The following is a 27,096-nucleotide window of genomic DNA, read 5'->3' as shown; positions in this document are numbered from 1 at the left end:
GCTGGGCACACTCCCCAAGTCCCATTCTCTCCTGTGGTTAGAGGCCCTTCCTATACCTGTCAAAACCTCAGAAAGATAGGGTTCTTTTGGGTTTGCCACTTAATATATAAGTATGTATTTGTTTTCCCCACTAGACTGTAAGCTCCTTAAACTCAAGAAACCAAATCTGGGCCGTGCACGGTAGCTCACGCCTGTAATCCCAGCACTCTGGGAGGCTGAGGCAGGCGGATCACAAGGTCAAGAGATTGAGACCATCCTGGCCAACATGGTGAAACCCCGTCTCTACTAAAAATATAAAAATTAGCTGGGTGTGGTGGCGCATGCCTGTAGTCCCAGCTACTCAGGAGGCTGCGGCAGGAGAATCGCTTGAACCTGGGAGGCAGAGGTTGCAGTGAGCCAAGATCGCGCCACTGCACTCTAGCCTGGCGAAAAAGCGAGACTCCATCTCAAACACAAGCAAACACCAAATCTGGTTCATTTTAAAGTCATTAGACAAATAAAACATCACTAAAGTTAGAAAAAGAGCTACTAACACAACATACTGGCCATGTTCTTTCTGAATGCTTCTCCTTTGAAATACCAGCTCACCTTCTCCGAAGGGTCAGATGCAGCAGCTTCAACCCCAGACATCTGGGACTTGTTCTTCTCTAGTTCCTTGACGTGCTGTTCATTTTGCTTGGTGAGAGCTGTGATTTGGGCCTGGAGGGCCAAACACTGCAAAACAAACAGACTGTGGCTGTGGCCTCAGGAACCTGGATTACCAGGTGAAGGTCAGAAAACCCAAGGGGAGGAGAACCACCCTAAACATCAAGTCTCTTTCTCTCTCTCTCTTTTTTTTTTTTTTTGCATATAATAAAAAGACAATTTTATTTCAGATTCTTTTCTTCTTATCATTATACTTTAAGTTCTAGAGTACATGTGCACAACGTGCAGGTTTGATACATAGGTATACATGTGCAATGTTGGTTTGCTGCACCCATCAACTCATCATTTATATTAGGTCTATCTCCTAATGCTATCCCTCCCCCAGTCCCCCACCCTCTGACAGGCCCTGGTGTGTGATGTTCCCCGCCCTGTGTCCAAGTATTCTCATTGATCAATTCCCACCTATGAGTGAGAACATGCAGTGTTTGGTTTTCTGTCCTTTTGATAGTTTGCTGGGAATGATGGTTTCCAGCTTCATCCATGTCCCTGCAAAGGACATGAACTCATCCTTTTTTATGGCTGCATAGCATTCCATGGTGTATATGTGCCACATTTTCTTAATCCAGTCTATCATTGATGGACATTTGGGTTGGTTCTAAGTCTTTGCTATTGTGAATACTGCCGCAATAAACATATGTGTGCATGTGTCTTTATAGTAGCATGATTTATAATCCTTTGGGTATATACCCAGTAATGAGATGGCTAGGTCAAATGGTAATTCTAGTTCTAGATCCTTGAGGAATCACCACAGTGTCTTCCACAATGGTTGAACTAATTTACGCTCCCACCAACAGTGTAAAAGCATTCCTATTTTTCCACATCCTCTCTGGCATCTCTAAACATCAAGTCTTAAGCTCACCTAGGTCTGTTGGTGTCCACTCCCTCAGCCCCCACCCAAGGCCCTCTGCCTCAGAGAATTCTATCTCCTCATCACTCAATTTCAACTCAAAACTTCACTTTCTCTTTCCCAAGAAGGTCGCTTGCCTTGTTCTTAATCAGGTCAAAAATATAATGAAAAAAGAGCAGGAGGGTAGGTAATAACTCTAGTCATTTAGACATAAACATTCAGCATTAACAGCAACCCATTTGTCTGCAAGATTGCCTCCAAGATCTCTGAGCCAAAAGTTTTCAATTGGACACTTTAGGGAAAGAAACTGACCTCGAATATGGACTTTCATACCATGACCCTAAGCCATGTCCCATCTCTTTCTTTTTCAGGCCTGATGATCCCACCACACCCCAGCCTCCAACTTATCTCAGTGCCTTTGCCCAAGATGTTCTGCCTCCTTTGCTGCCTTACCTTCTTGGCTCTGCTCAAATGTCTGCTCAAATGTCACCTCCTTTGGGAAACCTTCCCAGCTCTCCCGGGTACTTCCTCTTCTGGGCCCCACAGCACTTAACGCCTATCTTTGTTTCTTTGTCTCCCTTTCTTGACTGTGAGATACGTGAGGGACAGGTTCCTTGTATGCACTTTCTTTAACACAGTGGATGGAATACAACTGACTCTCAATAAATATTTGTTTAATAAATGAAGGATCCAATAATAATGGAAAACATGTTCCAGAACATTGGTGCTGTTCTCTCTTTTTCCAGGTCACTGACCTATCACCCCAAATAAGTATGTAAAAGATAACTGACAAGCTAAACAAGTGTGGTTTTGTCTTCTAGCTATTAATAACTTTTAGGCTTAGAAGGATCAACAGGACTCAAACAGCCTGCTTGCCTCAAATTAACTGGGCTGCCTAAACTGTTTGGCTCAAGAAAAATATGTACCTTTTCCTGAAGTTGTACCAGCTTCTGCTGATAGGCGTCTCTCTGTGCGCACACCTCCTGGTACTGCTGCAGGTGCTCATCCTTGGCGGAGGCCAACAAGTGTTCACATTTTGCTTCCCACTGGGTCTGTAGCTCAGCCTGTACTAAAGACAGCTGCCAAAAGAAAGTAATGACCATACCATCCCTGGGGGCAGGGGAGTGAGATTCCATTGCACCTAGGGAAGCCCATCTTTCAAAAAGCAAAAGAATAAGCTAACAGCCCAGATTTAACTGGGAAACTGTTTAAAAGACTCTCATTACTTTTAAAGTAAATGCACTTCTTAAGATGTCATTGGTTGTCAGGACTCCAAAAGGTACTCCAAGCAGACAAAAGTGTGCCTATTTAGATAGGTTCCTGGAGGGCAGGGTCATGTGATCATTGCTTTTCAGGGTCTGAACCCTAAATTTTATAGGTTCAGAAACTTTTTTTCACCAAAATTCCCAGAGGTGGTCAAACCGAGGGCACCAATGAACTCTAATTAAACAAACATATGCATATAAATTTTAAACTTACAATGAGAAAGGTTGCTGTTGCACAGACTAGAGATCCAGCTGTGTCCTGCCACTATCCCTGGTTCCCTTCCTGATGACCTAAATAAATCCCTTCCTTTCAAGGATGATAATGTGCCTGAAGGATGGTGTGTGATGGTTGATGGCTTTGGCCTTATCATGTTTGGAGTTTTTTTGTAAGGAAAGTATTTTTCATTTTTACTTATGTAATTAAATATTAACTAAGTTTTAAAAAAAGAAAGAAGATTCTCCATTCGATTCCTGGCTGTCTGGCATATATCTGGATTACTTTATCTACCTTTCTCCAAAGTGAGAGTATCAGCTATGAGAAATGTCATCCTAAAAGGGTAAGGAAGAAACTAGAAGCTTTTCTCTCTGAGTCCTTCACACCTTCCCTCTATTTCCAAAGTGCTTCAGTTTCCCATTACCTGTTCTGCAGCTGCTTGGTCAGTGGACACTCGAGTCTTTTTCAAGAGCTGTCGAAGTTTGTCCAATTCTTCCTGGTATGACTTGCGAATTTCATCTATCTCCTCCTCGGCCTGAGAACGCTCTTGAGCTGACTTCTTTTTCCTTTCTGAGAGGTTCTTAGGAACAGGAGAACCATCATCAGCTCTAGCTTGTTAACGGAGAATCAAAAGGGATGATGGCGGTGGCAGTTAATTACCTTGTGGGATCCTTACTCCATTTCTGGAAACTTCATTTTTTAGTTTAATTTTCCCCTAAATATTTAACATTCTTAGCTACTGGGTGAGGAAAATGGTGACAGGAGAAGGAAGACAAGAAGAACTTTACCCCTCTATTAAGAGCTAGGGAACATCCTAACTTTAATGAGGGTACAGGAAATCAGACCTTCTCATACCCTGATAGTAAGAAAATGAATGGATATACTCTCTTTGGATAGTAATCCTCTGAAAAGCCTTTAAAAACATACATATCCAGAAATTCCACAAATTGTAATTAAGGATTCAATAAGTCACAGTCACAAAGAGTGTGTTACAAGGATGGTCACTATAGTAGTATCTAAAGTAATGACAAACTGAAAACAGCCAAGAGGTTAGAAGGAATTGGTTAAAAATAAGTAAATAAAATAGAAAAAAATCCTAGAAAAAAAAATGTAATTGCAGACCAAGATTTACCCTCTTAAAAGGCACTGGGCCAAAACAGTTTTACTAATGCGATTACTGAAGCCTCAGGAGCAGTTTATTCTTTTCATATTTCAACTATTCCAGAACATACAAAAAGATAGAAATGTCTTCACTTTGTTCACTTAGTCTTTCCTGATATTAAAATTTTAACCAACAAAATATACTACAAATAAAGTGAAAAGACAGCAAACTAGAAAAATATTTATAACATCTATGACTGGCAAAGGATTGATACCCTTAAAAGGGTTCACAAATCAAACTAATAATAGGATAAAGGACACTAAAAAGAGATACCTAAGAAATATAAATAGGTATTAAATATATGAAAGCTTTACTACTAATAAAAATACACATTAAAACAAGATAACATATTTCACCTGTCAGACTAATGAAGATTAGAAAAAGTGATATATGTACAATGGGGAAGAATGTGACAAATGGGCTCACTCACATAGTGCTGAAAGTGTAAGCACTATTCTTTGAGGATAATCTGGTAATATTTATAAAAATTCAAATATGTAGCCTTCCCTTTGATCCCATGATTCTTACTCATGCAATCCATCTTATACAAATGCTGAAACAAATTTGCAAAAACAGTTATATGAGAATGTCCATAGAAGCAATGTTTAAAATAATGAAAAAATAAAAACATAAATATCCATCCGAATAATTAAATAAATTATGGTACAGCCTCACAGTTGGCTACTATGCAGCAGTTAAATATGAGAAAGATCTTATGTAGTACAAGGCCATGATATTTTCCTAAAAAGCATGAAATGTGATGTAAAAAAAGTTGTCAGTATATATACATGTATGTGTGTGTGAGTGTGAATGTATGTTTTCTACATACAGAAAACAATCTGGAAGGATCATATACTTTATAATTGTCACCTCTAATGTATGAGATTAGAGAGGGGAAAATTTTTTTTTAAATTTTACACTTTTCTATATTATTTGTATTTGTTACAATAAGCACATACTATTGTAATTTGTAAAAGGAAAATTAAAATGTTTATTAAACAGCTAATTCTGGCCAACTGGGTTGTAGAGCTTACCTTTTCCAAGGACTCCTTCTCAGCTCTAAGGTCAGTAAGTTCCTCCTCCAGGGATGTCACCTTGAGTTCCAGTTGTTTCCGGCTCTGCTTTTCACTTTTGAATTTGGACTGTGCTTGCTCAGAGGTTTCTTGGAGCTCTGGGATACAGGAGCAGAGAGACTTGGCTACAGAACCAGTGCTGTAGTGGGCTGTGTGTTATCCCAGCAGTTCTTTTTTTAAATTATTTTTTGGAGACAGAGTCTTGCTCCATCACTCAGACTGGAGTGCAGTGGTATGATGGCTCACTATAGCCTCCATCTCCTGGGCTCAGGCAATCCTCCCACCTCAGCCTCCCAGAGTGCTAGGATTACAGGCGTGAACCCCTGTGCCTGGCCCCAGTGGCTCTTTCAAAGTTGCATGCCTTGATTTCCCAGTCCTACTACACAAGCAGCCTCTGCTCACTTCTTTCAACATCACCTCACTGACCAGCAATAAGATATGTCAAGCTGTCAGCTGACTCCTCCATCAACCCATATTTATCCCATAGAAAGTCATCTCTGTGTGTACATGTCACCTTCTCCACATACAAAATGGGAAAGAAATGTCCCCAGCAGTCAGAAATGACCTTTGAAACAGATCACTCCACAATTCCATTTTGGCCACCATCTTAACACACTGGACCGATCACTGTTTAGTATTAGTCTGGGTTCTTTCTCACTGCTTGAGTAAGATAGTCTCAACTTTCTTGGTAGCTGGGGCATTCTACCAAGAATTTGCTTTCAAAACATCCCTTCTCAAATAAAGCTCTTTGCAATAAATAAAATTTGTTTGGGAAACTTTTGAGACTCTTATGGCTCTTGAGGTAATTGTCATAAGGCACCACAAAAGCAGAAAGGAGACATCTGAACAACATTCAAATCTAAGACTGTCTAACATGTTTGCCTCATGTGGGCCCAGTCATGCTCTAAAAGGCAAGAGATGGGCTGGGAGCAGTGGCCCATGCCTGTTAATTCCAACACTTTGGAGGAACAGGGCGGAAAGATGGCTTGAGGTCAAGAGTTCACAACCAGCCTGGTCAATATAGTGAGACTCCTGTCTCTACAAAATATAAAAAATTTAAGAAAAAAATAAAAGGGAAGGGATGTATCTTCAAGGTAGCACCTTACCCATTGACATCATTGTTTTTTAGTTCTCTATTAGGCAAATGAACTTTGCTTCCACCCAACTCTGCTGCGGCTCCAGGTACCCTCTGCCCATTAGTCCCATCTCTGCCTTCCATATTTGTTTCTATACACCACGGTAGATTAATTAACCTGCTGGTCTTCACCAATCTTCTATCCAATCACCATGTCTTGCCAGGCACTGAACACTAATATGGAGGAGAGGACTTCACAAAGATAAGCAAAACACCACGCTTATCAAACTATGATAAGGGTTATAATAATGCGCTAAGAGATAAAGGATTTTTTTTTTAAAGGATCAAATGTTCTAGAGAAAACTAGGAAAGCTTCTGAAAGAGGCAGACTTTGAAGAGGACTGAAGGTGAATATTGGTAACGGTAGGCATGTCAAGTCCAGAGAATAGCATGGATAAGAAGCAAGACAAGAACTACAGGATGAGCTGAAGAGCAGCCAGCAGGCTTGCTGGTATGGTCAGGGCCAGATGAACTGAACAATATAATGGGAGACAAGCCAAGCAGGAGGGGCCTTGAGTGTCAGGCTGAAGAGCTGCAATCCATCCTCTAGGAAAGAGGAAACCACACCAGGAAGCATCTCTTTTTTAAACTTCCACTGAGTCATGAGTTAGAACAACACATTAACTCTTCCAGGTATTTGAAGCCAATCATAGGTACCAAAGATTTTGAAGCCAACACCTCCCCAAACAAAAGGGAACTGTGGCACTGATGAATTCCACATGAATAGTCAGTTCTTTTATTGTTCCTTCTGTAAAATAATCATGTAGATTTTATACTAGTCTCCTTTAATTTTTGGTGCAGTCCTTCAAAAACTGCATAAACATTGTGCCAAAAAGATTGAGAGGAAGAAAACAGCTTAATTCCTTGAGTTTAAATGGCAACAATCCCAGCATCCCCAACCTAGCACATACCTGAGAGCTTTGCCTGCACTTTGGTGAGCTGGCCCCTGAGAAGATCCGTCTCCTTCAGGCTTTCTGTCAGTTGCATCTGCAGCTCTGTTTCCTTTTTTTGGTGAGCAGTCATTTTCAGCTGTAGATGAGAGACTTGTGCAGTGGCCGCTGCTAACTCCTCTGTCACCTTGGCCTGAATAATAACAAAGTATGATGTCACTTTAAACATAGGTGTTACATAACTCTATGTAGACTGAACTAGTAAACGGAGTTACGGCTGCCTTCAATTTGTATTAAACCAAATTCAAATTATGGGGGTGGACCATCTCTCCTATACGATTATATTACTATTATTACAATGCCTATACTATTATACCTATACAAGTATACTTAAAAACTTTTTTTTTTTAAGAGATGGGGTCTCGCTCAGTCATCCAGGCTAGAGTGCAATGACATGATCATAGCTCACTGTGGCCTCAAACTCCTGGGCTCAAGCAATCCTCCCCCCTCAGCCTCTGGAGTAGCTGGGACTACAGGTGCAAGCTACTATGCCTGGCTCTATTACACCCTACATACATTTTTACAGTTGTCTATTTCCTTATTATCATTTGTCTCTTCTTATTGTGTTCACTGTACCCACTTGTTTTAAATATATTTATTCCTTGCCTTATTCCAAAGTCTTTATCAGTTTTATAGATTACATTTAAAATCTGATATTTTGACTCTCCTAAAAAACGAAAATAAAGGCCGGGCACGGTGGCTTGTGCCTATAATCCCAGCACTTTGGGAGGCCAAGACGGGCAGATCACAAGGTCAGGAGTTCGACACCAGCCTGGCAACGTGGTGAAACCCGGTCTCTACTAAAAATACAAAAATTAGCCAGGCGTGGTGGTGGGCGCCTGTAATCCCAGCTACTCCAGAGGCTGAGGCAGCAGAATCACTTGAACCCAGGAGGCAGAGGTTGCAGTGAGCTGAGATCACACTCCTGCCTGGGCAACAAAGCAAGACTCTGCCTCAAAAGAAAAATAAATAAATAAATAAGTAAAACAAGAACATAAAATTGTATATAAAATAAAAATAACATGCCGGTGTTCTGCCTATGGGGTAACCATTCTTTTATTCCTTTACTTAATAAACTTGCTTTCACTTTAAAAAATAAATAAAAATAAATAGGCTATAAATGAGTATCTGCGAGTATATGTAACCTTTAGACTAAGCTTTAAGATATTTATTTTTGCTATTCAGTAGCCTTAGGTTTTCACCTCCTAAACACAGATGACAATGAAATCTAGAACTTCTAGATATAGGAGTGGCTTTCATCTACTCACTGTCCTGCTTCAAATGGCCTAATGAAAACAAAACTAACTCAGAGCTCAGAGAACTTTGCATCTATTCATAGCTCAGAGAGTTCACTAATAACAAAACATGCACCTCTCTCACAGGCACTTGCAGCAGCTAAAACACTGGAAGGGACAAATTCCAAAGGCACGCCAATGAAATGGAGGGTCACTCTCTTGCTAAATTGCTAAAGGTTAAGCAGAGTAGAAAATCACCAAAAAGCTCTTTTTATCTCAGGTCTTTAGCTAGAAAGGCCTATCAGAAGCATAAAAATTAATGCTATCCCCCAAATGCACATGTACACAGAAAATAAGGGAATGGATATCATTATTTTTGAGTGGAAGGATTTATATTTTATGTTTGCTTATCTGTATTTGTAATTTTCCAGACTGAACAGATGCAACTTTTATGATCAGAAAAAAATGTGTGTGTGTGTGTATGTGTGTGTGTGTGTGTGTGTGTGTATGTGTGCATAGGTGTATTTATAATTTCTTTTTAAGGTTAGGGTATAATCAAGTGAGAAGGGAAAACACAAAAAAATCTACACAGTGGATGGGATGGCTCCCTGGTTCCTACTGTGGATCAAATTCTACTGCTGACATGGAGAGTGAGAAAAAGAAAGCAATGACAGGAAGAACCAAGAGTTCAGAAAAACAGTGAATAAAGCTTGCAAGGTAAAAGCAGGAAAACAGTACTCAAGAGAGATAGTAATTTGACACAGGAAAAGAAATATAGCTGAATGGAAATGGGGTCCTATGCAGGTCTTTTACTCTTTCATTTCTGAGTCTTGGTTTGTCCCTCTAAAATAAAAAGGTTAAACTAAAAAGGCGACCTCTAATAGCTCTTCCAGTTTTAGCCATTATTCCACGATTTTTTGTGGTACTATATCACAATGAAAAATAATTTCATTCACCAAATATTCATTGAGCCCTTAACCATACCTTTCTGAGCTGTGTCTGAAGGCAGAAAATTGCCTCCAGGGATGAAAGGACCTTGCCCATCTCCCTTTAAAAGGAGAGATCACAGGAAAACTGTTAAGTGAGAAGCGGATCAAAAGAAAAAGAGGGGAGAGTCAGGGCTCAAAAAGTTTCACTGAAATAAAGATGATCAATTAAAACATATGGTACTTGGCATCCCAGTCACATTTATCACGAGATTCCCTCAAAAATTTGTGTGAAGCATGGTATCTATAACACAGTGGGTCGTGGCAGATACTAGCTGTGATTACTATTGTTATTACTTCTACTGTTTTGCTATTATAAACAGAGCATCTACTGGGCTCAATGCATGGTATCAGACATCTCTGGGGTTTATCAACATGAAAACATTTGGGTAGATCACTGAGCTAATTCAGGGGCTGGCAAACTATGACCTATGAGCCAAACTGACCTATTATTTTTGTAAATACAGTTTTATTGGAACACATACACACACAAAACAGTGCTTCTCAACATGAGAATCACATGCTGAACTTCTTAAAAATGCTGCCCCTCCAGAGATTATGACAAAAGAAATCACTGACAAGAGCAGTAATTCCTACACCTGGAATCTATAGGATCTTTTTAAAAGTTCAGATTCAGATCCCAGCTAGATATACTAAATTAGAATCTCTGGAGGTTCGGGATTTAAGAATATCTAGTTTTAATCAAGCACCCCAAGTGAGTCTGAGGCAGCCAGTGCTTGCGGACCACTGATCTGCAACAAGTTACAGTAATCATTTTAGCCCTGAATAGTAACAGTGAGGCCAAATAATATATTTAGATGCCCCGTATAGGCCTAAAGAAAAAACAAACAAGCAAACAAAAGGAGTAAAGGAAAGGAAGAGAAGAAATAAAAGTAAAGGAAGGAGAAATAGTAAAAAGTGCATTTAGTGGGTGGGGAGCGGTTAAGTGACTTCAGCACTACCTAGTGATAACAATGTCACAGGCTGCTGATCTTCACCTAGGCATTAGGAGTCGACAGTCACATAAATAAGAAATGGTATAAAGTAATGGGAACAGAACAGGGTCAGCACTGGACAGGGCTGTGCAGGATAAGGCACTGCTTGTCTGAGAAAAAGAGGTCACATATTACTTGCCTGGATTCTATGGCTAAGAGAAGACAAAGATTAGCGTAAGACATAGTAAGGAATCCTCATTACCAGAATATGAGAAAGTGAGTAAACTCCACAAGTTACAAGTGTGTTCAATCTAAGTTTTCATCAAGGAAAACACTAATATAAAATATAAACGATTTCTAAACCTCTGAGAAGAAAGACAGCAGATGAAAAAGTCAGGATCTCCTAGCTGATGAGTGGTAGCCCAAACAAGAAGGAATCCATTTAGGATAAAGAACATCACTGGAGCAACAAGGGAAGTGAGTTTCAGAATCAGCAGATCCCAACCCAAGACACACTAGTCTTCCTTACTGCTACTGCAGGAACAGGTCAAAATTCCTAGTTTTGAAAGGATTGAAGTCAAAGAGTAGTACTTTAAAATGCTTTGGCAAACACAGATGAAGGAGCAAACAATCTTGAATTCCTCTAAAAAGAACCTAAACATCTGTTACCTGGCATAATGGAAATTTCTGTTGATTTTGTCAACAGAATAAATTTAGTTTCTAATAAGCTGTGTAATTCTTACCTAATCAAATTACTAAGATCAGTGATTATTTTTGAGTCACCTTACTGCGAAGTATATTATAAAACAGAAATGTAGATGATGGATACATGAAAACCTGCCGGGAGATTTCTAGTTCTTTTTGCAGTGATGGCAAAAATTCTGTTGGAAAGCTGACTAGTGAGTACGTACACAGGACATTCCTTAGCTCCACCCATCCTGACCTGGGCTTTTCTCTCCCCAGTTGCTTTACCTTCTCTTGTTCAGCATGCAATACTCTTGCCTGTGTGTTTTCTGTGGCTGTCTGAAGTGAGTTGTTCCTCTTCTCCATCATCAGGTTACTCTGCTCAACATACCTGTGAAAGAAATAGGGAAAAAGAAAACACTTATCAAGCACTGAGCACAATCCAATGCCCATTCTGTCCTCATAACATTGCTGCTCATCAAAAGCTATCTGAAAGCATTTTCTTTTCCTTAGATCTGAAGTACTGAGATCTAAAGAAATCAGGTTGGAAGCAGGAATCTGGGCCAGCAGTGAACTACCCTGAATAATGGAGAGGACAATAATGTGAAGGGTGTGTGATAATGGGAATGAGGAGGAAGAGACAGGAGTAAAGAGGCTATAAGAAAGAGGGAAGAAGAGAAAGCCACTCCCCCAGCTCTGTCATGTGGGAGACAAGAGACAGCGGAGAAGAGAAATATGGGAGAATGATTTTTTTTAAGTGAAATGCTGTGTTGTGATGTGTTCCATTCACCCTCCCCACACATCCCTCCAAATCTTCAGAAGTATCTACAAAAAATACAAAATCCTTAGGTTTTATATGGGAATCAGTGAAGTTTTGTCTGAGTTCTGGTGGATAAAACCGAGTTAACCCACACAGAAGAGAGAAGAGTTGACACCAGAGTTCTGTAAGTAATAAATAGTACCAGTTTTAAAGATAAAGAAACTAGGGCCAGCAGGAATCAATAACATGCCCAGAGCCACAAAATGAATGAGGGTCAGAGCAGGAATCAAACACAGGTCTGCCCTACATCACAGCCTACTCAGCTCCTTCTACTGCAATGCCTCTCAGAAAACAGGCAATAATTCACATGACAGGCAGGAAACAGAAATGGCAGAAATACATACGTACTGCCCTAAACAAATACGTGTACTTAAGCTGGGCATATACACAATAAACCCTTTTGTCCATCCTAGCCAGGCCCCGTACCTGTCATTACCTCTGATTTCGTTCAATTAGTTCACTAATCTTGTCATTCTGTTCTTCTATCCGATTGCTCTTTTCAAGAATTTCTTGCTTCAATCTTTCATTTTCCTAAATTCAAAATATATGACGTACAATTTAAGTGTCTTAAGAGAAAAGTGCCAGATAGAAGAGAATCAACTTGAACTGACAGGTGACATTGTTAACATATTTTGAGACAAAACACCAGAACTTATGTCTACATGTATGTTAAAACAACACATCAGATTATACCTGCTGGATACAAATCACTAGGTCCAATGAATTGAGTGAATAAATGGCTAAAAAACAAGAAGTGAAATTCTGAAGTATGGTCAAAAAAGCAATGTTTCCTTCAGAATATAGAGTGATAAGTCACTTGGATGGAATTAAGCCATAATGGATTTTCTAGAATTGTCTAACCCAGTGTAGCATTTATCACAGGCTATTTCTGGGGTGGAGGTGTTAAAGGGTAGTACCTCTGGGAAGACAGCAGGGTAAGACCTTCAGCCTGAGTGGTCTGTTCTTAATCACCCTCACCTGAATGATTCGCTGGATGTTGCTCATAATCATGCTTGTTTCCATTGTAACTGACATGCTAGGAATAAGCATGGAATTGCCAGCACTATGTTTCTGTAACTCTTCAACCTACAAAAGGGATACCAGAAAGACCTTGTGAGAAATTATAAAACGAAGAAATACAATTTACCCAAGATTTGACCCCGTTGTTAAGGGGGTTAATGAGTTCCTGAGATAATCTCTAACTGTAAGTTAGAGTTTTCTGCAAGTAACTGGATCCCAGCATAATTATAACTGTCCTTGTAGTGATGTAACCTCTAACTACTACCAATACAGGAAACCAAAGAAGAGTTTACCTATAGCTCTGGCTGCTCCCTGTTTACATCCCCACTTTCAACATGGCCCCAACCCTGACTCAGTCACCTTAGTCATGAGATGATCCATTTTATCAGCCACTTTGCTGACTGCCATTCGAATTTCAGTGTTATGTTGCCGGGCTTCAGTCATGAGAAATGAAGCCATATCACCTGATCCTAAACAGATATAAGCCAAAAAGAAACTTATGAAACTGGAGCAGAGGAAACTGTATGAAGAAAAGCCAGTAGCTCTTCCAGTAGAGGAAAGAAAGAAATTAATACTTCCATACACTAGGAAATGCTATAGGTGACTTCACCCTGTCAGAAGATATACGGGAGAGAGTAGAGGCAAAAGGGCTTCAAAGTAAACAATAACTAAGCTGTGCTCATGCAAAATGCATCAATGGCTACATCTGGTCCAAGGGCACAAATATGCCCACTTTGCACTGCCATAGCACTGGCAGCTCAGATTGCTTTCCCGTTCATCCAACTGCATGCCAGGCATTGTACCAGGTACAAGGAATACAGCAGTAAACAAAACACAGCTTCTGCCTTTGGTGAGCTCTTAGTCTGGTTGGGAGACTGACAGGTAAAAAAATCATTACAAGAGAGTATATTAAGTGCAAAACAATGAACCACATACTAGGTATAAAAGTAGCACAGAGAAAAGCACGATTAACTCTTTGCTGACATGCATACATAGTTGTGTTTGTGGGAAGAGAGAAAAGAGGGACAAAGAATAGTCAGGGAAGGCTTCACAGAGGGAGATGACAGTTTTGATGGATGAAAAAGCATATCCCAGATGGAGAAGGACAGAGCTTCCAGATAAAGGCTACATCCAGGAAATCCTGACCAGTCCAGAACCACAAATTATGTTGCAGGACATACTGGCCTCTTCCTATCACTGTCCTAATACCAAAGCTGATTACTAAACGAAGACAAACAGCAGAACAAGGCAGGATTCCATCATAGCAGTTTACACTTTATCTTGGTTTGGTTTTTTTACATTAGATATTCATACTTGTACATGCATACAAAAATATCTGAGAAGTTACTCAAGTAACTGTTAACAACAGTTTTCCAAGGCCAGGGGGTTTATGGATGGGAAGGACAGTAACTTTTCACTTTACACCCTTTTGTACTGCTTGACTGTGTTATAAAAGTCTCTTATTTTCATAATTAAAAAATTTTAACAGAGTAGCTTTCATTAGAGATACTAAACACCTATAGTATTCAACTTTCTCCCAATTTCCTCCAATGTTTTGCTCTTTTACTATTTTCTCTAAACTCTAGCTATTCTAACAGAGGAATTAAAAGGGCCAGGGGAGAACATCCAAGGAACAAAATACAGAATGCGGACGCAAGGAAATATTGGGGGATGATGGAAATGTTCTAAAATAGGATTGTAGTGATGAATGCACAACTCTGCAAATTTACTAAAAAACTTTTGAATTGTATATTTAAAATCAATGAATGTATGGAATACATACTATATCTCAACAAAGTTGTTTAAAAAGAGAAGAAACAATGAGTAGAGAGCTGTTGGAGTAAAAATGAAAGAGGAGCAAGAAGAGGGAAAGCACAGCAAGAGCAAAGATGAGAAACTGAGGGATTTACTTCCTACCTTGGAAATGGGGAGGCTGAGAAAGCGGTGCTGGGTACAAAGGCCGAACGGGCTGCAGCTGGGAGGTGACAGCAGATGCCTGGGGATAAGCGTAGGCTTGCATACCTGCATAGGGCTGAGAAACTGACGAGTTACTGCTGCTTGATAAAACGTTCATGTCTTTCTTTTTTGTTCACATTTTTCTTTGGTGGAATAAAGTGGATGAGCTGGGAGGAGACTCAAATTTACTGATGCTAGAGATGGCTGAGATCTGGGTTTGGTAGTGAGTAAGGACTACAGCAGGAGAGTTATCTCTCTAACCCAGGGGAAACCAGTCACTCAAATTCTACCCAGAAACTAAAGAAAGTGTATCTTGGGTCACTGCCCAGTCATCTGGTGAGATGATTTAACTAAGTAGGGATTCATTCCCCACTATCAGGTCTATTGTCTAAGAAGTTTTTAGATTAATAAACTCTGCTTAGCTTCCATTGAGTTCAAGGAAGAAGTGCTTACTGAGATTCCAAACCAAATCTGCCAATTTCCAAGGATGCCTCTCCCCTGCAAGATTCTGAAGCTAACCTGCAAGACCAAGAGCTCTCATGTTCCTCTGAACCTCGGTCACCTCAATTTTAAGAGGAAGATAATAATATCACTTCATAGGGCTGTTGTATGGACTAAATGAAGTGAGATAGGTAATGTTCTGAAAAGCTGGTAAGTTACAGGCCTGACAGATAGTAAGCGCTCAATAAACAGCAGCTTTTATTTTAACGAAGATGGTTACTCTTCCTTGAAGTAAGGAAGTCTAGCTCATTTCCAGGGATAGATATAACGACCCATCCACTTAAAAAAAATTCTTAGTCTATAGGATAGTAATTCTCCAGGGAGGAGAGGAGGGATGGGGAGAAAGAGGGCAACAGTGGGACTTTTTCCAGTTTTGAGACTCCCCCATCTTAATGAGGCATAGCCTAGCTACCATTACTCCCACACCTCCATTAAGCATTACCAAGGAGTGAGCCGCTGTTATCAGTGACAATATGTCTTATCCACTAAGTGTGTTGAGGCAAAAGAAAGGGTCTGCCCCTGGCAAACAGGCTGCTGCCATTGTCTTCTGTAGATAACAGGAAAAAAGCCTTCTTTAAGAAAAGTATACTACATAGCAGAGTCCAGTTACATTTTCCATGCGATTCTGCTTTTAAATCATATCATTCTGCTGAATTTACTGCAGAATGTTAGCCTGTCAACTTTTGGTAGAAAATACAGAAGAACGTGAATATACACCCTTCGACTGGATATGTGTGGAAAGAAAAGGAAACAAACATTGATTGGACCTTTACTACATTGTACTAGGGGCTCTACTTGTTCTTGCATTTAATCTTTATGACACTGGAACGTAGGTAATCCTTTGCCTGGTTTAGAGATAAGAAAGTGGTAACCGAGGAAGGGAAAAAAATTACGAACTATGACTTTGGGGAACTGCTACTGTATGAAATGTACACGAAGAAGAAAAGACTGACTAGAACCATGGCAAATTATAGGATATAATTAATACGGTTATAAAACGTTACCTGAAAGGATTGGGCATTTCCAGATACAGCTGAGTGGGAATCGAGAGATGCAACTTGCATTAAGGCAGCAGAAGGTGCCTGGAGCCCAGAAACAGATGCCTGAGGTGCTAAGATAAAGGGAGACGTTTCCACTGTTATCCACCCTTGCTTCTTGGTGTGAGTCTGGACTAGCACCTTACATACCATCATGCTTCAGACTCAACTATTTTCCTTGCCTAGTCTCCCTACACTCAGCTCTACTGCAATCTCAGGAATGAGCCAGTGGAAGGAAACTGGGTGCTCTCATGTGCTTCTGACTCAGCCCTAGGATCCCATCCGACAGGAAGTACAGAACACACCCAGGGAGATGTCTCAATAGCTGAGTGCAGATATCCAAAACTGACAGTGCAACACAGCAGAAGTCACAACCAGCAGCCAGGTCCCTCTCTGGGTGTGAAAATGTCTTACCCAGGGACAAACTGACAAGTGTCCCACTCTTACATTTACACTTTAGTCCTCAGTACTGAAACAATGCAGCCTAACAGTTTAAGGAACAGTGAGGATAATTTTTGTGCTGATCCAGTTCAAGGCCACAGAGCCTCAGAGAGGTTCCTTACCCTGTGAGGTCATCTGTGGTAACACTGGATGGGCTGGTTGAAGAGAGGGCTGGACGGATGGAGTCACCACGGGCTGCCCACCTCCTCGCAGAGTGTTCACATCCTGAAACAGGAACGAGTGTTTGAGTTACTCTGTATGGGGTCCCTCATTGAAGACTGAGGCTGACTGACTGCCCTAAACCTGCTTCCAACACAGGATTTCTAGGCAAAGAAGAGGAAGGAAAGGTAAGCGGAAGGCCATGAGTTGAGGGTGTGGGTTGTGGAGAAAAAGCACTCTGCTATGCAATAAAGTAAGAGTCCTTCTCCCTGTAAATCATATTGAATAAGTAAATATAGTTCATTTCCACAAATATTCTAAGAAGTTGATGTTCTATTGTCTGAAGCAGCTAAACTAACCACTCTTCAGAATATATCATTTTCCAAACCAATAGCTACCTTAAGACAAATATAATCTATTCCTACAAAAAAAGTGGTCTTTTGCAAGAAATAATCCAGACTCTTCCCTTCTGGCAAATCATCTCCATAGGCCTCAAGGTACTCAATGAAAATCGGATAACGCAGGATTCACTGCACCTGATTAACATGCTATATTTAGATAATATAGTTTTAGGATGTTTTTTCCAACAATCTTTCGTCTCATAAAATCAAAGCTATAACTCTAAACAAAGTTATTCTACATCCTCCTGCTTCATATAAGAAACAGAAAATCTTGAGGCACAATATTGACTGTAATCTGCTATGCTATAGTTCAAGGACCAAAGTTTTAGACATTCTTTTACTTTAGAACTTTCCCTTGTCCCCTTATATTCTCTTCTAGAAAAACATCCCAGTTTTAGATTTCTGCAGCTCTTAACAAACCTAAATGTCTAACAACAGAGTGAAAGGAATGTAATAAAATGATATAATAGAACACTGGGTTTCCTTTAAACCACTTTATTTACTTAAATCATTTATGTTAACGTAAATGTTTATGATATAACATTAAGTTTAAAAATCAGGTTACAAAGCAATATATAAAGATGAATGCCCTTTTTGTTCAATATGTTTCTTTTCTATAATTTTAAAGTATTCTAAAATGAATAAAAACATACAAAATTTTTAAGAAAAATATTCTTATTTAAATTGCATTTCCAGACCACAAAAAAATTAATCCTATAACAGTAGGCCTCAGAAATCCTATCTTCCTTTAAGATGTTAAATCTACGTAGAGCTTTTCCAAGAATAAAACAAAAATGTAAAATATAAAGTATATTCCAGAAAAAATTTTTTCAAGACCATCACCCTTTCCTTGTTTTCTATCAAAGTAAAAGAATACTAAAAATCAATTTGGAACACCAAATTCCAAATGGATTAAAAATTTAGATCTAAGTATAAAATATTGATAAATATCTTTAAAAATACATGTGATATTTATAATCTGAAAGTGGGGAGGCTTTCTAAGCATGTTAAAAGCAAATAACAAGGGGAGAAAGTTGACAGATTTGAATTCAATAAAATTCTTGAACTTCTAAATAGAAAACAAACACAAAAATACCATATACAAAGTCAAAAGACATACTAGTTGGAGCTTTAGTGATAGGCAACATCAGTGAGAAGACCAACCTTTCCCAAAATAATCTAAACATTTGCTCAACACATATGAATACAGCATCTGCTATGAACTGGGCATCATGCTGTCCAGAGAGTGATCTCTTGTAACAACAGAGATTCTCGTAAAGAAGGCTAAATTAACCACTGAAAACTGCCCAGTTCTTGTAAAAGATCTACAAAATTGCTTCCATCTCTCAGGGGAAGTACTAATCACAGTAGAAACACATGTACCAATACCAATCTGTATCATTTTGCATATTAGCCCTCTAAATAATGATTCTGCCTTAGAGGCAGAAAACACAATCACTCCAACCAAATAAAAAGAAAGATGATGGCGACATCTCTACTATTCATTCTAATACAGCCAGGGGGACATACTTCGATTTCTGAATCATTGGAATCCAGCTGTGGTGGAAGGATGGGCAGCATGGGCTGGCCCATTTTAGCCATCCGAGAGATCAACTTGGCTTTGACTGCATCGGGACTCTACAAAGAGAGGAAAGTCACAAAAATCACTGTGATCAAGGCTTATCACCTTCAGGCAGCTCTATCCCTTTGGCTTTTGTATCAAATCCTTCAACAAATCCCCCTACCATATCTATTTAAAAACATATCCTCTAGAAAATGAGAATCAAAGATTTCTTGCATAGAAGCATACATGGATCACAATTAATAGCAGTAAAAATAATTCCCTGTATCTTTGGAATGGACAAAGTAGTTTCACACGTATTGCCTCATTTCGATCAAGTCTCCCCAGCAGGCATAATTAGTCTCATTTTACAGATGAGAAACTAACATAGAGATGTTAAGAAAGGGAGGCATTTTAGATGACAGTACCCTCACTCAAAAGCCTGAAGCAATTCAGTAGATAGATATTCAGAAGAGATCTGTGAAGAAAAGGAAACAGGAGCTCTTTGTTTTAACTTCAGGTTAATTTAACTATGACTTAGCATTAACTACACACTAGACCCTGTGCTAGAAGCTTCCATTAACTGGCCCAAAATTTCAAAATGGCAAGTAAGTACACCTGAAGGTGCACAACATGAGCTATTGGGTGTAGAAGGAAATGATCATAACCTCCATTTTTATTAAGATTACTTTTTTTTTTTTTTTGAGATGGGGTCTCTATCAATCACCCAGGTTGGAGTGCAGTGGCGTGATCTCAGCTCACTGCAACTTCCATTTCCCAGATTTAAGAGGCCCTCCCACCCCAGCCTCCCAAGTAGCTGGGACCACAGGTGCTAATTTTTTGTATTTTTGGTCGAGAAAGGGCTTCGCCATGTTGCCTAGGCTGCATTTTTAATATTTTTAAGCTACCAATATAAGACATTGAGTTTGCTTACAGGGACTGATGGTACTTTATGTACATAATTTGTCAATAAACATACACTGGGAGTGTGTGCTTATTTTTTCTTAACTGATGATGTATCCAAAAAAAGTTAGATACATCAGGAAAGGACTAGTTATATAAACCCTATGCACACAATGGAATATTGTGATCTACAGATTAAAATGAGGACGCTCTCTATACAATAACATGAAAAGATTTTGCATTTTTTATATAATATAGTTATATGGAAAAGGCAAGGTGCATTACATACAGAGTATGCTACTTTGTGTGTGTGAAAGGAGGGAGGAATAAAATATACATTCCTATTTGCGTGCACCTGCATAATGAAACACTGAAAGAATATATAAGAAACTAATAAAAGCAGTTACCTAAGGGGTGTGAGATGGAATAGGGTAGATAAGGACAGGAATAGAAGTGAGTCCTCACAATGTAGATCTTGTTATATTGTTTTGATAACTGTGCCATATAAATGTAATTACCTATTCAAAACAAAGATAAAAACTTAAATGGAAAAGAAAAAGAAAAAGAAAGGTGGTTAATTTCATGTTATGTAAATTTTGCCTCCATTAAAAAAACAAACTTGTTTTAAAAAAAAAAAGAAAAAAATAGTTGGAGGCCATTAGTCTGCTAGAAGTTACTATAGCTTAGAAATAGGTAACAAGAGTTGTTATGACTACAGAGTACAATGGAACCAATATTGGACCATTTTGGTGACTGTTCAAAGATCTGAGATAATAATTATTCTTCAATTTTCCTCTGATTCTTTGATTTAACCTTCTGGGTTTAGGAGATCACTTCGAAACAATTATTTGCTTAATAATTCTGTTGGATTGAATATAAACAAGTAAACTAGGGTTGGAGACATGCTGGCACCAATTTCACTCCATACACCTATTCTGTTTCCCAGTGCAGTAGGTGAAGGCCACAGGGCTTTAGAATTTGAAGTGCCTCAGCCACTGTCTGGTCCACAGGCAGCAAACTCAGAAGCCTTCACAGACCAGGCAGGCCAGCAGCAAACTACCATATGCATCCTTCTTAAACGCATTCAAATCCAGATTTTACTAAAACAGCATGCTGGCACTTTCATCTTACAACTGGGGAAACACAGAGGCTCACTGTCCTGCTCAAAGTCAATCAGCTGGTGAACTAGCACAGAGCTCCTCTGTGAGAATGAAAGTATAAAGATATGTAATGTTAGCAACATTTATGATAATAACAAGAGCTAATGTTTACTGAGTGCGTACAATATGCCAGACACAATACTAAAAACTCCATAGGCATTATTTTATTTAGAAGTCATACAAATCTATTTGAGATAGGCAACATCTCCATTTTACAGATGAGGATTTAAACATGAAGCTTAGAGAAGCTAAATTGTTCAAGGTCACAGAAAGCAAGTAGAAGAGAGTGCCTAGGATTAACCACTAACACAATCCTTGGAATAAATAATATTTCTAAAATTGAAGAGCACTTTAACTGAGAGAGGCTCCTCCCCCAGTTGAACATCAGTCTCCTGATAATAATCACAGTGACCACTTATTAAAGACACACTAAACGAAGGCTCTGAGCTCAGCACTTTACAAATTATCTCTAATCTTCACAAAAACTGTAAAAAGGGGCTATGAGAATGAATTCCTTTTAACTAATGAAGAAGCTGAGGATCACAGAAGTTAGACAATTTTCTCAAGGCCACATGCTTATAAGAATCAAGATTTGAATCTCTATGCAGAAGCTGAGGCTAACTTACACTGACTCCCAAGTAAGGGGAAATGAACAAAGTAACCATTGATTTAGCCTAGAAACATTTTAGCCTCTTAACTTTTTTTTTCTCTAACCTACCATATCCTAAGCACATAAAACCTCAGCACACTAGGGGTGAGGGAGAAAAACTCTTTTTTTTTTTTTTTTTTTTTGAGACGGAGTCTCACTGTGTCTCCCAGGCTGGAGTGCAGTGGCGCGATCTCGGCTCACTGCAAGCTCCGCCCCCCGGGTTCACGCCATTCTCCCGCCTCAGCCTCCCAAGTAGCTGGGACTACAGGCGCCCGCTACCGCGCCCGGCTAGTTTTTTGTATTTTTAGTAGAGACGGGGTTTCACCATGTTAGCCAGGATAGTCTCGATCTCCTGACCTTGTGATCCACCCGCCTCGGCCTCCCAAAGTGCTGGGATTACAAGCTTGAGCCACCGCGCCCGGCCAAGGGAGAGACAAGGTCTCACTATGTTGCCTAGGCTGGTCTTGAACTCCTGCGCTCAGCTTCGCAAAGTGTTAGGATTATAGGTGATAACCACCATGCCTGGCCAAGACTCTTATACTTACTGTATTTATTGCAAGTTGTTCACTGAGGGAGTTAGATTTGGTACGAAGAGCTGGCTCCCTGAAAGCAAACAGACCATATTCCAAGATTGAAAACAAAATCCAGAATCACAAGTCCAAACTATATTGGATAAGCAAATTGTTTTTTTAAACGTGTGCCAATTTAATGACTGTAAAACAGAATTTTAACTCTTCTTTAGTTTGCATAATCTTTGAATGCTAGTAAAGTTGAACAACTTTCCATCCAAATGTTTATTATTTACATTTTTTCCATGAGTATATAATTTTGTACTTATGCCCTCTGCTTAGTTTTCTTCCAGAATTTTGTAAGTATTCTTCTGAGTTAGTGCTTTTGAGGCCTATGAATATTAAACTTTTGTCAGAAAAATCTGATGCAAGTATTTTCCCCATTTCCCTGATCCCATTTTTTCCAGTTATTTAAAATTATTTTAGTTTTTAACTATATCTCTATTTCTGAACCCCTCTAAGAATCATTTTTATGAGCCATAAAAGAGCTTCATACAATTGGAGTATCTTACCCTGATTTGAAAGGTATTGATGTGGGTGGTGACACAACAGGATCAGCAGAGGGGTTATCAGCACCAGGGATGGGAGACGGGGCTGCAGAATCCCGGGAACTAACACTGTGCCCATCACAGCCAGAATCTCTGGCAAACTTCACCTAGAGAAAGAGTCATCGCAGGTGGAATAGGCGACAAATACCCTTCCCCTTTCACCCTCCTTTCATTTTACTTATTTTTCATTACACAAGCCATTACCTGTTCACTGCAGGCAAATCAGAAAATGTAGCTCAGCCAAAAAGACAAAGGTAGTAATCACCTGCAATCCAACTACCATTATATTATCTGTCTCTGTATACAGCTTTTACAAAAATGGGCCATGCTGTTTTGTAACCTGTTTTGCTCACTCACTGACATATTAACCTATTTCCATATCATTAAATATTAATTTGCAATATTATTTTTAACTACTGAAGAGTATGTTTAACTTCAAGGGTCAGCCCTTCACTGCTATGATCTATAGGAAAAAGTCTCCAAAGGATTTTAGGAACTAAAGTCATAAATACATATTCTATTACAAAGTATATTTCACCAATTTCTCACTGTTAGACATTCAGCTTATTTCTATCATAAACAATGCTTCCATGAATAGCTTTGTATCTGTATTTTTGTACATAATCTTAAATATTTTCAAACTATAAATTAGTTAAATTTTAGTTAAATACTTCCAAACTATAAATTAGTTAAAATTGTTGGATAAAAGGGATGCTCATTTTGAAAGCTTTTAACCCATTTATGCCAAGTGGTCCATTATTGGAACGTTAAGCTTGTGGGAGTAATTTATATCCTACTGCTCAAGGTCATCACCAAGGTCTGATTTTTCCCCAAAATTTTGCAACCTCCAGCATAAATGGGTTAATAGATACTATTAAATTTCCCTTCAGAAAGAGTGAACTAGTTTATACACCACAGTAGTGCATAAATCTTTCTGAACACTCTTGCCACACGGGGTATCATTCTCTACCAGCCTTGTGAATTTGATATGCAGGTCAATTTGTCATTGTTTGATTATTGGTAAAACAGAAAATTTTTTGTTTCATGTGCCAGTCATGATAAACTCAAATTGGTTTGTTACCTATCACCAGCCATGATTTTTCAAACTCAAAGGAAAATTGACAGAGAATATAAAAGTTGTAATAAAGAAAAAAGGCAGCAGGTCACATGTCATTGAAAGAGGGCTAGAGCAGCCCAGCAGGATGAAAGTGTCCAGTTAGGAACAGTTAGGAAAGCATCACTGAGAAGGGAAGCACATCCTTTCTCTGTGGCAGGTGTAACAGCCATAAAGAAGATGACCATAATATTCCCTATTTGTATTGTATTTTAGAGTTTACAGTAACAAACCCTATCACATTTGAATCTAACAAACAGTATAAAGCAAACAGGATCATTTGGGGGCAGGGAACAGGTAGTATTAAGTTGACTAAGCACAATTTATTGCACAGAAACTATATATATTCATGTTAAGTTTTTTACATGGTACAAAAGGTACAGTGACAAAAAGTAAAACTTTCTGAACTCCATTTCCACTCTACAGAAAAAAAAAATCACTTTTAATGATTTCTTTTAAAGCTTCCAGGAATTTTCTATGAATATATGAGCATATATGTGTGTATTACGTGTGTGTGTATACACATATATGTACATATGACTATGGATATGGATATGTATATGTGTATACACACACAGACACACACACATGCACACACATACACACGCACATGAGACCATACTATCCACAATGTTCTGCAACTTGCTTCCTTAACAATAGATTTTTCATATTCTTTAAGAGCTACATAAAAGTCTATGAAAAAAAACATAATTTAACCAGTATCTTAATGATGGACATTTACGTTGTTGCCAGTTTTTGGCTACTACAATGTGGCAGAGGTAGTCGTAGTAAAACATACACACACGCAATCTTTGCATACTTATGTAAAGATATCAAGTTTGTAGCCATAGAATCACTAAGTAAAAAGTATATACATTGGGCAGGAGTCACTATTTTGTAGACAAAATAAAAAGCTTAGTGTGAAGATGTGACTTTTTTTTTTTGAGACAGAGTCTTGCTCTGTCACCCAGGCTGGAGTGCAATGGCACGATCTCATCTCACTGCAATCTCCACCTCCCAGGTTCAAGCAATTCTCCTGCCTCAGCCTCCCAAGTAGCTGGGACTACAGGCGCCTGCCACCAAGCCCAGCTAATTTTTTGTATTTTTAGTAGGGATGGGGTTTCACCACGTTAGCCAGGATGGTCTCGATCTCCTGACCTCATGATCCACCCACCTCGGCCTCCGAAAGTGCTGGGATTCCAGGCATGAGATGTGACTTTCTTAAAGTCACAACCACTTCTAGACTCTGAATAGAGAGCCAGGAAGGACATAATACTTTGATCCTTAGATTTCAAAGCTGTTGCTCTTTCTGACTACTCCATTTCTACTTTTTCAAAGAAATCTACGTCTTCAGAACCTAGTTTTCAAATATCTTCATTTATTTATTCATTTAACTAGCAAAAAGACATGCAGAAGACTCATCAAACAAAACAAAGACAGTTTCACTCACCCGCCTAACCTCCACCTCGAACACCAGGATCGAGTCTGTTGCTTGAGTCCAGCCTATTACCCCTTCTGAGCCAACAGCACAGGCTGGAGGGACAATAAGCAACCGCTTTCCTCCTTTTTTCATGCCCAGCATTCCATCTTCCCAGCCCTTTAAAAATCAGAGAGGAAAAGTTCATCAAACAAGAAGCTCCTCAGAAGACAAAGTGAAGTACAGGAGCAACAGGTTTCACTTATCCACACTTTCAGGTTTACTCAGTGCCTCCAGAGGTCGGGTCTGACTACTGCCCCGTGTTGCTATAAGAATATCTAGAAGACACCCTCTAAACCTACTTGTAAAAGCAGGCATATCTGGGGTTGCATGAAATATATTTAGCTTAGATGATGAGAGAAAATGGGAGGAATAAAAGAAGAGCAGTAAGAGTAAGAAAAGCTATCATTAAAAAAGCATGTTTTCAGCTGGGCACAGTGGCTCACAGCTGTAATCCCACCACTTTGAGAGGCCGGGATGGGTGGATCACCTGAGGTCAGGGGTTTGAGACCAGCCTGGCCAACATGGCAAAACCTCGTCTCTACCAAAAATACAAAAAATTAGCCAGACATGGTGGTGCACACCTGTAGTCCCAGCTACTCAGGAGGCTGAGGCAGGAGAATCGCTTGAACCCAGGAGACAGAGGTTGCAGAGAGCTGAGATCATGCCACTGAACTCCAGCCTAGGTGATAAAGCAAGACTCCATTTCCCCCCATCAAAAAAGATTGTTTTCTAGGAAGTGTGGAAAGTGCTTTACATGCACGATCTTGTTTAAGCCCCTCCAAAAACTTCATAAGGTTGTCAGGATTGTCCCCATTTTACTTCAATAACTGAAGCTTGTGGAGGTTAAGTATGTAGCCCAAGATCACACAGTTAGTAAGTTGTTAAGCTAAGATTCAACATTAGATCTGTCTAGGTTCAGGGATCATGACTTAACTGCTATGATCTATGGGAAAAAGTCTCCATAGGATTCTGGGAAAAGCGGTCATGAAAATGAACCTTTTTACCACACAGATGAATGAGTACAGCACAATGCATCATCACTACTATGTCCTGACACCATAATATACCACATGTGTAAAATATTCTTTATTTTATAAAACACCTGCACAGTTAGTAAAGAAAAAATTCACAACTTGAACCCAAGTTCTCTGATTCGAATCCCAGTGTTCCTCCTGCTATTGTCACAGTTGCCTCCCACAGTGATTGGAAAGTGCTGATTCAAAGCAACCCAGACAGATGAGATTCAACCCTTTATGACAAGTTTCTAGAATAAACTGTCTCACCTTTTCCCCTACTAGGCTATAGGAAGGATGAAATAATATGCTCAGAGTCATAGAATAGAAAAGAAAAGGTCAGGACTACAGAAAACGATTGTAACCATCTTCAATATAATGATTCATAGATAAAAATATCCCAAATGCAATGTAACACATTTTCCCCTCATATTCTTCATCCAAGCATTTCCAGATGTCAAAAAGATACCCTGATTAGAAATCCCACAGGCCGGGCGCGGTGGTTCACGCCTGTAATCCCAGCACTTTGGGAGGCCGAGGCAGGTGGATCACCTGAGGTCAGGAGTTCGAGAC

At 39.4% G+C, this 27,096-nt stretch overlaps 1 protein-coding gene across 1 annotated transcript in view; it reads right to left on the bottom strand.

Annotated features, from left to right (window-relative positions):
- FKBP15 (FK506 binding protein 15) overlaps nt 1-27,096 on the bottom strand; it is a 106,115-nt gene that overhangs the window by 5,469 nt on the left and 73,550 nt on the right. The window contains exons 13-28 of the mRNA XM_025360404.1: nt 25,481-25,627; nt 22,881-23,023; nt 22,345-22,402; nt 19,057-19,164; nt 17,089-17,191; nt 16,493-16,599; nt 14,949-15,063; nt 13,392-13,501; nt 12,990-13,097; nt 12,448-12,542; nt 11,480-11,582; nt 7,313-7,484; nt 5,228-5,364; nt 3,456-3,611; nt 2,479-2,631; nt 589-714 (exon numbers count right to left, since the gene is read on the bottom strand). Coding sequence (XP_025216189.1) covers nt 589-714; nt 2,479-2,631; nt 3,456-3,611; nt 5,228-5,364; nt 7,313-7,484; nt 11,480-11,582; nt 12,448-12,542; nt 12,990-13,097; nt 13,392-13,501; nt 14,949-15,063; nt 16,493-16,599; nt 17,089-17,191; nt 19,057-19,164; nt 22,345-22,402; nt 22,881-23,023; nt 25,481-25,627 — 1,941 coding nt within the window. The remainder of the gene's footprint in view (nt 1-588; nt 715-2,478; nt 2,632-3,455; nt 3,612-5,227; nt 5,365-7,312; nt 7,485-11,479; nt 11,583-12,447; nt 12,543-12,989; nt 13,098-13,391; nt 13,502-14,948; nt 15,064-16,492; nt 16,600-17,088; nt 17,192-19,056; nt 19,165-22,344; nt 22,403-22,880; nt 23,024-25,480; nt 25,628-27,096) is intronic.

This window comes from Theropithecus gelada, chromosome 15 (assembly GCF_003255815.1).
Source record: "Theropithecus gelada isolate Dixy chromosome 15, Tgel_1.0, whole genome shotgun sequence".
NCBI lineage: Eukaryota > Metazoa > Chordata > Mammalia > Primates > Cercopithecidae > Theropithecus > Theropithecus gelada.
The sequence above is the reverse complement of the archived record's forward strand: the minus strand, read 5'-3'. Positions and strand labels throughout refer to the sequence as shown.